General features: G+C 39.7%; 1 protein-coding gene across 2 annotated transcripts in view; it reads right to left on the bottom strand.

Annotated features, from left to right (window-relative positions):
• Nucleotides 1-15485, bottom strand: part of TUBGCP3 (tubulin gamma complex component 3) — a 49943-nt gene extending 34458 nt beyond the window's left edge. The window contains exons 1-4 of one of the 2 annotated variants that reach the window (XM_062487987.1): nucleotides 15288-15485; nucleotides 4789-4896; nucleotides 2896-2963; nucleotides 303-384 (exon numbers count right to left, since the gene is read on the bottom strand). In XM_062487987.1, the coding sequence (XP_062343971.1) occupies nucleotides 303-384; nucleotides 2896-2963; nucleotides 4789-4896; nucleotides 15288-15363 (334 nt within the window). In that variant the 5' untranslated portion in view covers nucleotides 15364-15485. The remainder of the gene's footprint in view (nucleotides 1-302; nucleotides 385-2895; nucleotides 2964-4788; nucleotides 4897-15287) is intronic. The other variant, XM_062487986.1, reaches the window with a different exon arrangement.
• Nucleotides 15486-15758: the final 273 nt, after the last annotated feature.

The raw sequence follows: 15758 nt of genomic DNA, 5'->3' as shown, positions 1-15758 counted from the left end.
AACTCATTATCATATGAGCAGACATCACACTAACAAGCTGAAAGCAAACATAAAAACCACCCATGTAATAGACTCACAATTCCAGTTATATGTTGGACAGCTCACATTTTTACATTTATGTAGTGTAAGAAAACTACACCAAATATTACAGATACTTAAGTGTTTTCTTCCTTTCAGCCTCACACACAGATATCATGAAAACAACCTGAGGTACTGGTTAAGTCCAGATAATGATTCTTGAAGACATCTAAAGTAAGTGACACAATTTTACTATTTCTCAGAAGCAACAAAAGTCTCCTCACCTACCTTGTTAGACTGTTTACGTGGATCTTCACTAAGGCTAAGAAGGAGGTAGAGTATTGACCATCTGTTTTTCAAAATGCCCTTCAAAGAAAGATGAAGATAAACATAAATAAGTTTAACTCTTGATAATAACAGAATTCTTTTTAATTATCTAATTCCCTAATGTATACACATACAAATAAACTTTCCAGATAAATACAACTAACTCGGAGCCATGTTCTTGAATAAACTGGGAATGTGTAGTGCAGCCTCTGTATTGCTAATTTTATTAATTTTTTTCCACTATACTCAAATCATCAATTCCCACCTGCTATGAGATCAGCAAGCAGGCTCAATTTAAAATTCATAGCTACTAAGAATGAGGTTTTACAGAGCTGAATTGTAAATGTTCCAGCATTCCCACACACTCACCACTTAAAACATCTCAGATGTAGCCATTAATTTAACCTAAATGTGAAAAAGGAAAACTCTTGGTGAAGTTTTAAGCAAGGAACTGTCTTTTCTCCTTCTTCCCCTCCACTCTCCTTTACAGGGAGGCCTCGAAAGTGAGGGTTTTGATTTCTATTACTCTAAATGCCATTTAAGCTATTAAAATTTTGGTAGCTCTGCTAAGACAGAGACACTGTTAATAAGAAACTTGAGGAATACACAATATAGGCTTTAGTAAACAGACACATACTGACTTTTAGAATAAGACTGTCAACAGTTTTAAATCTCAGCAGAAAGCCAACCAACTTCAGCTAAAGCCCAAGCTACAAACAGAATACTTTAAAATGAAGGCAAGTACTAAATTCATTTATTTTAAATAGGCACATTCTTAGACACATTACACTCCATAGTTCTGTGACACTAATACTTGCACCTGAATTTACCAGGGGCAAAGAACCTTATGATGGACATTAAGCTGAGTCAAAGAAACTTATATAAATTCCCTCACAATACTGATCAGGCTATGATCTGCAATACTACGCAATGTTAAATATAAAGCAGACTTGAGTCATATCAAGATTCCACACAGACTCCATCCCTTATACCAAAGCTCTACATTTTTATCTAAGAGTAAAAGGAGACATTCTATATTATGTAGAGAACAATTCTATTTTCATCTGCTTTGATCAAGAACAAGCAAAAAGTAGAGGTATTGCATATGTTGCAAGTAACTAATACAGCAACTGATTAACAAATGGTGAAAAAGGAGCAGCAACTGCTTCTTCTACTGGCCAGGATAGAGTAAATCCAAGTGCCCCAAGAAGTGTGGTTTGCTCAACTGCAGGCTGCCATAAAAATAAGCACTGACCTCCTTTCCTGTTTGGAGTAACAGATGAAACAAAGTTGAAACAGATTCGCACACTTTTTTTTTTAACACTCCCAATTGCCTTCAAGAGAATTGTTGGAAGTGCCTCATTGATTCAGAAAACGTACGTCCCTTTTAAGCCCTTCCCTATGCTCATGGGAAAAAATTATTGTACACCATTAGTAATAAACCTAACAGCAGACTAAATAATAATTGGTTGTATGAATTTTAAAGAAATTATGCCATTTCACATACCCAAGATGCTAGTAAAGGAAAAAAAAAAGGTTAGAAGAACTTTAAATGTTTGAGGAGGCAGTAAAATACCAGGAGATAGCTTGCATTACATTCAGAAGAATAAGCAAACATATAACACAGGCAAGGCATTTTGTTCCAAAGATTAGTCATCATGGTCTGCAGCACTCTGCTTGCCAAATGGCAATGCAGTACATAAGCTACAGAAAGATGTTACACGAGGTCTGTATTAAGAGTTCTCTGCAAATCAGTGCTCTGCTGTACAAACTACTGCAATTAATATACAAACACACAGGACACTGAAACCAGGACAACTTACTCAGTAACTTGAGCTCCAAACACTAACAAAGTAATGGTAAGTCAAATATGGAAGAGGGGAAGAGGAGAACCAAGTTCTGACTAGTCATACTCTCCACAGAATACCTTTTTTGTAATCTTAATCTTAGCATTATCATGTTAAACTCAGGTTTTCTATGCACTAACATCTTTTGTCAGAATATTGGCATGTAGTATTCTATGATTAACACTAGAGTTAGAGCCATCTGAGTCAGCAAACCCTTAATATTCAACATTAAAGACCTGAAGCACTTAAAAATTCAGATGCATGAGAATACCAGATCAGTAAAATCAATACACTGCAAGGGATTTCTGTAAAATAAATGATGAGAAAATTCACTAATTTTACATATAAAGTGAACACTTTATTTTTACAGTGTTCCTTTCATCACATCACTTGAATCGAATACTAAAAATATAGCTAGGGTTGAAATGCATCTCTAAAAGTTGTCTGGTCCAATCCCCCTGTTAAAGCAGGGTCATCTACAGCAGGTTGCCCATGACTATGTCCAGTCAGGTTCTGACTTGTCTCCAAGGATAAAGACTCCACAACTTTCCTAAGCAAGCTGCTTGGGTATTTCGGTATTTAAACATCCTCCCAGAAAAAAATATTGTTCATGACCTGAGCAGTCTCCAAAACAACTCTAACATCCAAAGAATGCTTGTGAGTGCTTCCAGTTTCTTTACTCTTTACACATTTATTAAACTACCTGTGAACCGAGTTTTCTGTAGAGTTCTGAAAACAAAGCAGCATCTGCTTCCCTTCTTTGTCGCACAACTATTAAAAAAAAAAAGTAGAAAGTAGATTAAAAAATTGAAAGAACTGTAACAGTTATGTCTTAACATATACTTGCAGTAAATTATAAAATGCAACCAAGAAAGCTTCATGATGCTGGACTGTTTCATTGTATTTACTTAAACACTTGGCCTGTTTTCATCTTATCTGCATTCCAGCTCTGAGAATTCTTGCAATGCAAGTGATTCAATGTAAGTACCTGCTCTTCTTAGCTCAATCAAAACATACATTTTTTTAATTAACTGTCCTGGTAAAATCAAGTCTGCCATTCAGTAGATAGGGACCTAAGGAACTGAAGGCACATATGAAAGCAGATATGCATTAAAGAATGTTATAAAAACTACATGTAATTGCTCCAAAACTAGAGTGTAACTGTTCCTAGCTTAGGCAATACAATCAAGGAAAGAAGTAGTAATGCCATTTGCTACAACTCAGGCAGAATTCCAGATCACACAACCTTCACATAGTACAAAAAGTAAGTCTCAAATCAATGCCAGTTACAGAAGAACCTTCTCAGAGGGGACACATCTTCCAACTAAGATTTCTTAAAAAACTATGTTGCATCAAAAAGAGGCATTTTAAAAGAAAACCAAGGTAATAAACACACCTGAAGAAACTTCAGTGATAAGAAAAATAGCTATTAAATGTCAGAAATACTAATTAGCATAAAAAGTCACTGGTAAGTACACTCTGTCAAGTAAGTCATTACTTGTGTGGTATCTCCAAAATAAATGTCAGGTTAGAAGGATATATATCCAGTTACTTGTTACATGACCATTAATATAAACTTACAAGCTGAAGCTGCGGAGGAAGATGAGGGAGACAGTCCTCTTTAGAAAAGTGGCAACAGGCCCAAAGAATATATGTTGTGCTGTCTACAAGTAGCCAAAGCATGTCAAAGTATATATTGTATATATTCCAGTGTTTTGGAGTTGTAGCTATAGGAATTCTAATGGCTCATTTGTGTATCAGCAAGTAACGGAAGCTCTGCATTAGCAAAAAATACACATGGACCTTAAACCAGTTACAACCACTGATGTCAGTTATCCTAATTCAATCTCTGAATATTCAAAGCTCATATATGAAGCTTTAATTTCATTAGCACAATTCAAGTAATTGTTTCTGGACATGCTACTGTGCAGCAGAATCTGCTGAAATAACAATTTGGCTTTTCAAGAAGAATTCATCACATCCCCTTTGGATACACACAGTGCAACACTTGACTCAAAGCAGCAGAGAGCACAATAGAAAGGAAATGCAACATCCCTTACAAAGCCATGGTCTGTGATCTTGTTTCTAAGAAGGTGGTAGCAGAAAACTTGTAGAGAAACTGAAGGTAAGTCACAAACCATTCCATCAGTTCTCAGGATGCTCATTCAGCAAGTTTCACACAGGTGCTCATGAAGTTAATTGTGCCAATGTGTACTGTTCCTGAAGTGCACATCTCAAAAATATCAGTTTTATACTCTTCTGAGAAGACCTATGAATTCATAAATTCCAAGTACTACTAAGGTGAAAGGAGTGCAGTATTAATTGCTCTTTGTCTTCATAGTGGCTAAGATACAAAGCAGCAAGAAAAGTTGAAGCTGGGTATTCAGAAAAATCTTAAGCTGTGAATACAAATAGCCACTCAAGAATATTCACTAGGAAATTAATGGCATGTACATCATGAGATTTTCAGGAGGTGAGCATTAATAATAGATTAGATAACTACCTGAGAGGCAGAGTTGTCCCCTTTTCAGACAAATAACGAGATTAACTTAATAAAGAATTTTGTATTTCTAAGAAAGGAACAAGATGCACTTACGTTCTTTCTTGATCTTCTCAGCTACAAGAAATTCATCACGCTCAACAGTGGGAGCAAAATTGCTTCCAATAACTCTCACTGCATATTGAAACTGTTGGGCTGCATCAGCTGAAAGAAAAAGAAAAGTCTGTCAGTTAAGGAGAATGCCGAAGTTCTATTAGAATTAATTTTTAAAAAGTGAGACATGAGATTGCATTGATGTATCTGAAAGCTGCAAAAACATACTTGGCTCAGATCTGATAACGTTGCGCTGCAATTCTTAGGCACACTTCTAACCAAAGGGCAGAAAAGTTCAGTTTATCTAACTTATCATAATATTAATGCAATATTTCAAACACACTCACCTGCATAGACCCCATGAACAACTGCAATTTGTGAATAAGCCCTTCCTATTCTGTACTGAAAGAGACACTTAGGTCTACCCAGTTATTAGAGCACTTGCACATTTAACTGGCTCTGCCTTCCCCCATGGAGAAAAATTCTGTGGGACCTGGCACACACAGTCACGTAATTCAGCTCACACACTACAGCAATACACTCAGGTTCACCCATGGATCTTCACTCAGATATGCACAACAGTGGCTTTATCAGTTTGCATCTTGGTTTTAGGTCGGGTTTTGTTTAAAACAGTTTGAATGCTTTCACCCTTTGGTTCAAAGCCAGTTCAGAGAGATCAGCATCACATCCCAATGCATGATATCAACACTAACAAAGAGGTCACAAATCAGTGACCTCCTTCCACTGCTTCTTCCTCATGCAATAATTCTGTTTTTAATCTTCTTGTTGAACAGCACTGTTTTAGTGCAAGTATCTCACTTCCTGGGAAAACTAACAGTCTGGTAACACCAAGATAGGACCAGGTCAATATTAATGCTGCTACTGCAGTCATATTCCCATTTATTGACCTGAAAATCAAACAGTAAGTCTACAGAAATGTATAGTGCCTTACAAAAAAGCAGACATTTTTATTCCTTACCTAGAAACAACTGTAATAACACAAGGAAAATGGTACGTAAGAAAATAACCAATTGTGCTTGCCACATATTTTAATCTTTTCACTTCAGGAAAGAAATCCATCTAAGCAATTCTGCATATTGTCTGTTCTGTATTATAACAATTATGTCTGCAAATGCATCACATCCTCATGTGTTTTATTTAGCCAGTTGAGCAGTCAGCTCTCAGGGAAAACTGCCAAGTAATGCAGCAAAGGTTAGGCCAAGGATGCGGGTCAGGACACATATGTACAAAAGGAACATTAAATGAAATAAGGTAAAGGACCACTAGAAGAAGAAATAATTAAGTGTTTATCATCTCTTAAATTAACCAATATTCGCAATTAGAAAAAAAATTGCCTTGGAGATGTCAAATATTGATTAAGTGTATTAAAATCTTCAAAAATATATGTAAATAAGTTAGAAATTTGAAAATCTCAACGTGCTAGATTGTGTTTGAATGCCCTACATTCTTCTTGAATGTCCATTCTATACTGTCTTGTACTATAAATGTCATCCACTGATCCAACTCCACGAGAATACAAACTGTAGAAGAGCAAGCATAACCAATTCACACAAAAAAAATACCTCACAATCAGGAAAAGTCTGCTCAGACAAAATCATTAACATTTAACAGTGTTTGACAATACTGGCCTAGAGAAGGAACAAGAGTATTTGTTGTTCCACTGTCAGAGAAGAAAATGCCATTACTACTGTAAGGTCACAAATCTCTATCATAAATGCCTCCTCTACTATTAGACTAAGCAACCTTTCAATTGCAATAAGGTTTTGAAAATAAAATATAAAAATTTAATAGTCCAGCCACTGATGAACCAGGCGTGAAGAGTTAAGTATAAGGAAACACTTCTGCGTAATTCTTAAGTTCAATGCATGTCATAACAGAACTCAAGATTTCAAAAAGTATTCTGCACAGTCACTTAAAGTCAAATACTGGCACTAAGTTATCCCAAACAGCATATGTTGCAGTAATTCCTCAACTGTGTACTTCACAGCAGATAGGAAAGGGGCAAGCTTTTCCTGTAATGGGGAAGTTTTAAAGAAAATCTATTACCTCCTGTAACAACCTTGTATTTCAACACCAACCACAGCAAGACTAGTTAAAGCACTGAAACTTAATTTTTTCCATACTGCCCTAACAAGGCATCTGAGAAAGATCTCTAGTTGAAAGATTGCAATTCCATTCAGAAATCTTGTTTTTCAAACCTGCTGCAGTACTAAAAACATGGAAAAGTTATCTGCTCTTTACACATAGTTGATTTGCACCAGCAATTCAACAGCTCTGCAGCAAGACTGGTTTCCTATTTTATTTAATTCAGATTTTCATGTTTTATTCATATCAAGTCCAGCTTCTCTTTTACAAACAGAATTCCCTGCTGTGGGTGTTACTTCAGCAGATTATTTCTCATGAATTCATAAAATAACTTCAGTACCTTAAGTGATTAAACATAACTTAATACAGAGATGCATCAGTACAATAAAAATTCACATAACTTACAACTAAGAGGCACATCTAATTGCTTCCCTCCTCAAAGAATCATCATTATGACAACAGACGTACTTAAAATATACAGCCATATTTGAACATCCTTCATCAGAAAAGGATTACAGCATGACTGTTACATAACAGCAGGCTCAATGTATCTGATGCAGCTGTCTGATGGCTAAAGGGGTAAACATATTGATCACGACTTGATTTCCAGAGGTCTGATCAGAGCAGAGAAGGCAGAGAGAAGACAGCCACTTCTCCTCAGACTATATCCCTTAAGTAATATACACACAACTAATGACTGATAAGCAGCCACACAGTTGAAGAAAACTGGCACTTCTGAGTCACAAGAAAAAAAAATGAAAATTTAAAGACTGTCTTCTTCGAACAAAGCACTCCATCAATCTTTCAAAGACCTATACTCCACACAGGCATTCAAACTTTCCTATACACAACGCAGTATTAGAATTGAACTACTTCAAAAGGCAGATAACAAACAGCACTTTAAAGCTGAAGAAAATACAAGTATAGCACACAAAAAATATATAGAAGCAATGCACAGAAAGACTCTAGCTATAAAGAAAGCAAGGAGAAATAGGACTAAAGATTAAATTTAAAGTTCACAAGACAAAGATATAATTAGCCAATATATTTGCAAGAAGGAAGTATTTCAGAGGACGTGCTGAGATTCAGCAAGACTTTTGATATAAAGTAGTTTCTAACATTACCTACAATTTTAGGGAAATGAATTGAAATTCACTTTATACTCGTACATATTTCTTTAAATAAGGTTGGTTATCAGTCAATTAAGGTTCCAGAAGTGGGCAGGAGGAAGTCCTAAAAAACCTTAGTAATTGAAACTGCTTTTACAAATTATTGTGAGAAACCTTGTTTCCTCAGAAGAAGACATTTGCTTATTTTAACACATCAATAAACAATTTGTATACTATAGGATCACACTAAAGAAAGTTTAGCTAAACCAGTTTCTTTCTTTCAAGAACAACTTCAAAGATTAGCAAGCTCTCCAGTCAGCTGTCCATCATCCCATACAACCATTTTCCTTAAACACAAACACAAAATTATTGTAAAACAATTGCACTCTAAATTGCATTCAGTGCTATAGGAGTGGCACTAACCAGGGAAAAATTATTGCTGCAAACTACTTCAGATGCAGATGCTGCCAAAAACACATAATGAAGACAGGAAAAACCCAAACAACAAACTTCTTTCTTGTAACAAAGTGTTTGCAAAATGTGCTCTGGTTGCAAAACTAAGCTGAGAAGAAAAGCTGCAAAACTTTTCACCTTCTCACATATACCATGAGTACATATGATGCTTGCCAAGACAGTAATGTTGCTGAATCGCCTCTGTTTTACTCATACCAGATTTCTACATTATTATGAAGTATTATCTGGGGAAAAAGGCAGGTGCACTAACATGACACTTAACAAACTAGAAGACTAGTCTCAAATGCCATTAGCATTCCTATTCTCGAGAATCTACATGCATTGTGAGCAAAACTGCTTGTTCCTATAGAAAGCAATGGGTTTGAAATGCACAATTTTAGGCCCAGCTTGATTATGACATGGAAGATGCTGCACTGGTTTAAGTCAATTCCACACACAGCTGCAGACTGGCAGAACCCACTGAGAGCAGCCCTGCAGAGAAAGACTTGGGAATCCTCATAGATGAAAAGCTGGACACGAGGTAGTGTGTGGTCAATAACACAGCCCAGAAGGCCTGAATGTACCTTAGGTTTCATCAAAAGAAGGGTGGCCAGGACGTCAAGGGAGGTGATTCTCCCCTTTACCGTGGCCTCATGAGATCCCACCTGCAGTGCTGCATCCAGCTCCAGAGTCCCCAGCACAAAAAGACTTGGACCAGCTAAGAGCAGGTCCACAGGAGGCCATGTAAATGGTGAAAGGGCTAGAGCACCTCTTCTCTGAATCCAGCTTGAGAAAGCTGGAGTTGTTCAGCCTGGAGAAGAGAAGGCTCAGTGCAGAGAACCTTATTGTGGCCTTTCAGTACTTAAAGGGGGTAACAAAAAAGAGGGAGAGCAACTTCTTACATAGGCAGATAGCAATAAGACAAGGAAAAACAATTTCAAAGTAAAAAATGAGACATTTACACACCATGCTAGGAAGCAGTTCTTTACATTGAGGATGGTGAGATACTACAAGACTGCCAAGAGAGGTTGTGGATGTCCTGTCCTGGAAGGCATCCCATCCCATGGGAGCAGGGCTGAAACTAGATGAGCTTTAGAGTACCTGCCAAATAAAGTCTTTCTATGATTCTATGAAGTATTAATTATGACTGAAAAAAATAATTTTACAGCAGTCTTCTGATTTAGTCAAGTATTTTAAACTTCTCTTCTGTTGATGAAAGCTTCTAGACAAAGCATTTAAAATTTATTTAATTAACTGTTAAATAACTGTTTTTCTAGTCTCCAGACTCCTTTCCCACAAAGGAAAATAAATCAACATAAGCACAAAATAAAGCCCAAGCCACATATACTCCCATATATTTCCTTACTTAGAAGTTGTCCACAAACTTTGATGCACAGCACAGGAAACCTGACTATTCTTTAATTTTGTTAACATGGCTGGCTCTTCTTGCATTGTTAGCAAAGAGATTTGAGGACTGTCCCACTGGACTATCAATAAACCAACAACTCTGTCATAATCTTTTCAGAACTTTCCCTCACTGTGAATTTTAGTTTTGTCAACTCCCATCTGCTCCGTTATTAGCATAGGTAAAACTCCCTTCATATCACCTTTTGAATGAACTTTCTGTTTTTCCCCCTGACATGAAATTTTAACATCTATTCCAATAATTCAGAGTTTAAAAAAACAGAATCAAATAGCAATAACAAAACTGCCACTGCCACGGTGGAGATTAAATTGAGGCCACAATATGGACTTCAGGTAGCAAACTGCTCCACAAGGACTGAAATACTATTTTATTTTCTAGAGCATGCACACCTCCAATAGTACTTTAGCACACAGAAATCTTTTTAGGTTTTAAAATAGATGTAGCTTGAATATTTACCACAATACCATTTGTTTCCATTGGAGGAACTAAGAGTTCTTAGAGTTTCAAGATCACCAGGAGGTTTGTGAAAGACAGCTAAGAACAAGAAGTGCTTTGTCAGAAGGACTAGTATCACTGTCCAAAGAGAGGCATGCAACCCTGTGTAACTGCTGGAGCCTACAAACACAGGAGGGAAAAAGAAAATTACAGAAATTACTGCACAGGTGAGCAAGCTCCCTGAAAGATCAAGTCTAAGTATAAAAGTGAGTGGATAGCCTTGAAAAACTCAGAAAATAAAGCCAGTACAGTAATTCTTAGACACTATGAGAACATGTGGAAGAGAGATCAGCAACAGCACCAACTGCTGAGATCAGAGACCCCAAACTAATGATAGAAGCTGACTGCAGACACTCAGCACCATGCAAAGCTTTAAGCCCCTCCTTGAGGACTGGCCAGAGCACAGCAACAAAAGCTTTCAAACATTAGTTTTAGGGGGAAAAAAAGTTTAGGTAAATAATTAAAACAAAACAAAACTAAACAGTTCTTCCACATAACTCAGTAGACCTCATAATGAATTTCTCAGAGGCAGAGCTGTTTGCAAAAAAGTAAATCCCAGTAACTAGGCGTGTGCAGCTGACTGGTTCTGGAAGCAAAACAAGCCATCTATTTAAGGAATGATCACAAAAGGGGGAAGAGAGAGAAGATGGCTACACCACTGAGAGCCTGAAGTCACAGTCCATCAAACCACAAATTCACCTCAACATGAATCTTTAACAAGCAGAGAAGATGGAAGCCTTCTAAGGCCGTCATGGGCAGAAGCAAAACATTCCTTGATGAGGATTTTATGGAAGACTTCAGGCAGGGGATTGCACAATGCAGACTTGGAAGGAAAATAATCCCACCTTAGCCTTAAGTGAACAATTATCACACAGACATTATATCAACAGAATCCTTCAGCTCCTCCTGAAGCTATAGCTTCCTCACGAACATAACACACAAGTGCAGGAACAACCACTAAATCAAACATCAATTTCTTTATTATTTACCAACTAAATTTCACCCAATTACATCAGTACCTTGAACTTCACATTCACAGCAGGTTAACTACACAAATGGTTTAAGATGGATGTTTTCAGCTTCTTGTTTTGAACTCTCAATAGAGATTTCTCTACTGAATTTAAAGGTCTCTTAAGTGTCTAGGTTTTTGCCCCTAAACTCTGTAGGAGTACTTGAACATCATAAATCACTTTCCAAAGACTAAACTGATAGTACTTGCCAAGTTTGCTTCAACAAGTAGGATGTGTATATACATAGCAGCCTAACTTCACCATACACAAGGAGCAAAGAAGCTGCATACAGACCACTAAAACCACACACTAATACCTTACTTCAAACTTATCCTGTGCTGAAAGGAACAAGAATTAAAAGCCTGAAAAACATCGAGACACTAAATAGCTTGTCCAGTGGATTTCTTACCATCTTTGGATACATTCATCTTCCTCAACACAGAGGATGCTAGCGCTAACAAAATTCCTTTATTGTCTTTTATGTATTCCTAGGACACATATACCAGGGGGTGGGGGGAAAAAAACACCACACACACCTTTCATGACAGAATTTCACAAAATTTTTGATTTATCAGTCTCTATGCACTTGAAGTCTATGGCTAAGCTAACACATGTACTACAGTTGACCAGTTCAAGGGAAATTCTGTCTCAGAAGGGTGAGGTTTCAGCTAGCATCCCTCCTAAGACAGGAATAAAGAGCAGGGTAAGAACAGGCTTCCCATCTGTCACATGCATAAAAACATGGGTAATAAATGTGGCAGACAACCCACTTTTTTATTTAAGCTGTCACTTCAAAGAAATCCTCAGACAATCCTCAAGTGCACAGATGAGCAGGCTACAGGTTGCACGCAGAAACTTACTGTGATTTTGGCCAAAATTTCCACTTTCTTTAGTAAAACACAGAAAGGATTTCAGCTACATTATCAGAATCCAAACATAACAGGTTCAACATTTATTTAAAAAAAAAATAACAAAACCCAGGTCTCTTGCATGTTTTTGCACATACTGCTTGCAAATAAAATTATTATTTCAGTCAGGAGATGCAGAGAGGTATCAAAACTATGACTTCAAAAAAGTTAGTATCTAAGTTGCTAGAAGTGAACCATCTCACCTCCATACTCACACTTCAGTTGATAAACAGAGGTTTCCATTTCTGTTCTCACACTCTGCTTAACTTTAAGTATCACAGACCTAGATAACACTAAGAAACAAACTTAGATTTAGTTAAGACTCCAAATCTAAGAAAAGAAGTCATGAAAACAGTACTAGACATTATAGAAATAATGTCCTTAAAAAAGGGATCCACTATTCCAATAAAGCAAGACAATCTATTTTTTTCAATTATTTTTCTTTGTTTTTGGAAATAGAACAAGGAACTAGCACAATAATTTGAGATTTCTGCTAGCAAACACTTGAAATACCATTAAACAAGAACACATACCAACTGAATTAGAAAAAAAGTTTCTGAAGAATGTTAAAGGCAAGAAAGAGTTTTATAAACAGCTATAACAGCACCTTAGAATAGTAGCTCTGATGTGACGCACCCTTTAAAAAACTTGCTATAAGAAACGTGGTTACAGAAGAACACAAGGGGTGTTAAACAGCTTAGAAGCTACTGCTCATTTGATGGAGATCGGGGAAGAGCTGAAATTTGTCATATTCTGATAAAATCTTACAACTGGAATTCCTGACACAGAAATACTATAGATTCTGGAAAAAAAATATCATTGCCTAGCAGAAGACTTAAAAATGCAATGGAGAAAGAAAAGATTTTGAAAAACAAAATTCAGCAATCAACAACTGTTGATCATAGAATTATTTAGGTTGGAAAAGACCCTTAAATCTTAGAGTTACATGGAGTGTTTTCTATTAAGGAGTCCCTACTCAATACTTCAGTGAAGACAAAGATTCCAATTTCTACCAATTTTACCAAGGTCCTCAGATGAGCCACACAATCACAAAATGGTTTGGGCTGGATGGGCAGGGGCATCTTCCACTAGATCAGGTTTCTCAAAGCCCCCTTTAATCTGGTCTTGAACACTTCCAGGGATGGGGTGGTCACAACTCCTCTGGGCAACCTGTTCCAGTGCCTCACAAACCCTGTAAAGACTGTAAAAACTTTCTGCTCTGTGTCCAGTCTAAACATACTCTATAACAGTTTAAAGCCATTACCCCTTGTTCTGTCACTTTAGGCCTTGGTGTCTTTCTTATAAGCCCTCTTTAATCACTAAAAGGCCACAGTGAGATCTCTGAGCAGAACCTTCTCCAGGCTTAACATCCCCACCTCTCTCACACCTGCTCTTCAGGACAGGAGGCCCATTCCTCTCACCATTTCCATGGCCCTCTTCTGGACCTGTTCTAACACACCCACATCCTTTTAGAACTGGGGGCCCCAGAGCTGAACACAGTACTGCAGACAGGGTCTCATAAAAGCAGAGCAGCGAGGGGACAATTTGTTCTCTACCTGCTGTCCATGATTCTTTTTAAGGAGCTTAAAATGTGTGGGCTTTCCAGGATGCACTCTACTGCCTCACATCCAATTTTTCATCCACTCCCCAAGTCCTTCTCTGCAGCACTGCCTTCAATCCATTCCTCCCCAACTCTCTACAGATATTGGGGATTGTCCCAACCCAGGTATAGAACCCTGAGGTTCACAGGGGCCTGCTCCTCAAGCCTGTCAAGGTCTCTGTGCATGGCACTCCCTTCCCTCAGCACACAACCTGCACTGCTCAGCTTGGTGTCATCTGCAAACCTTCCAAAGGCACACACAAGCCCACTGTCTATGTTATTAATAAAGATATTGATCATCATCGATGCCAATACAGACCTCTGAGGGACACCACTTGCTATTGATCTTCATTTTGACATTGTGACACTGACTACAACTCTTTGGATGTGGCCATGCTGCCAGTTTCAGCTCCTCATTCACCATACAGTTCATCCATTAAACCCCTATCTCTCCACCTGAGAGAAAAAAAATGGGGTGTGAGACCATGACATGCTGTCTGCAATACATGGAAATAAGATCTGAGAGACAGACAACATAGGTATGTGTATCTTATTACTCATTTTCTGGATTTCTAAGATAGCAATATTCCACATGTAGGCAATGTTCTAGTAATTCTTTTACAACTAGTCAATGCTCAAAAGTCATAGTTACTGTGCTGGATACACCTAAAGGGACTTATCAGGAGAAAGGGGTGTGGAAAGAGAAAAGAACAAGGGAATAAGGAATTTGACAGCCATTACTAATATGGGAGAAAGTAATTTCTCATACAAGAAAACAAGACGCAATAAAAGCTTCTGCATGAGTTTCTCTAGTGAGCCATGCAGATAAACACAGCAACTTTAAAAGGAGACTCAGCAGATGCACGCCTTCCTTTCCACACCTCCGACTGCTTACTAAAAACAGTCTTCGCCTTGACTGCAAGGGAGAAACTTATGCAAACAGACAAGAGATTCATTCCCCTCCCTGCTGGAGGCTCACAGTAGCATCAAGACACCGAGGACCTGTAGCGGACCTGGCGCACGTCAATGGCTCCGCTCGAGAGGCACCGGCGGGAGGCGGGGGTTCCTCCACGCGTGCACAGAGCTCCCTCTCGCCCAAACACCCCGGCACCGGCGCCCGCTCCCCGAAGAGGAGAGCGCCTTCACGAGCCGGCCAAGCGCTCCGAGGAAGCCGGAGGGCACGGAGCCATCTCCGGCCGCCTCCCGCCGCAGGGCTCCGGCTGGCGGGGCCGCTGCCGTGCCCGGCGGCACGCAGCACTGCCCGGGCTGTCACCCCCGCGCCGGGAGGCCGCCGACGCTCCCTGCCGAGGGGGCCGGCACCTCTCCAGCCCCGCCGGGGCAGCCCCCGCGGGCTCCGAGCGCTGCCGCCGGGGAAATGGCGGGGAACGCCGTTACCTTCGCTCTTGCCCAGGATGCGGCAGCAGAGGCTCTGCAGCAGAACGTTGGGGGATTTTTGGTCCGGAGTCGCCATCGCCGCGCGGGAGGCAGGAGGCGGCGCGGGGACCGGGAGCGGGCGGCAGAGCCGGAGCACGGCGGGGTGTCGGAGGGAAGGAGGGAGGCGAGGACGCGCCGCCCGGTCGGCAGCGCAGAGAGCCGGCGGCACCTCCCGCTCCCGCCTACGGCGCCATTTTCACGGGACCCGCCGAAAGCCGCAGCCGGGGCCGCACACCCACAATGCCCCGCGCGGCGGTTCCGGGGCAGGCCCCGCCCCGCGCGCGCGGGCGGCCCCGGGGGCGGCGATCCCCGGCTGGGAGCGGGCCGGGAGCGGGACGGGAGCGGGCCGCGGCACCTCCCCGGGCCGGGAAACCCCTCTCACTCCCCTCAAAGTCTCTGAAGTCACGTTCTGTCCAAGCGCGCGTTCGCTGC

This window comes from Cinclus cinclus, chromosome 2 (assembly GCF_963662255.1).
Source record: "Cinclus cinclus chromosome 2, bCinCin1.1, whole genome shotgun sequence".
In the NCBI taxonomy this organism is placed as follows: domain Eukaryota; kingdom Metazoa; phylum Chordata; class Aves; order Passeriformes; family Cinclidae; genus Cinclus; species Cinclus cinclus.
This window is presented reverse-complemented; position numbering and strand designations above follow the sequence as displayed.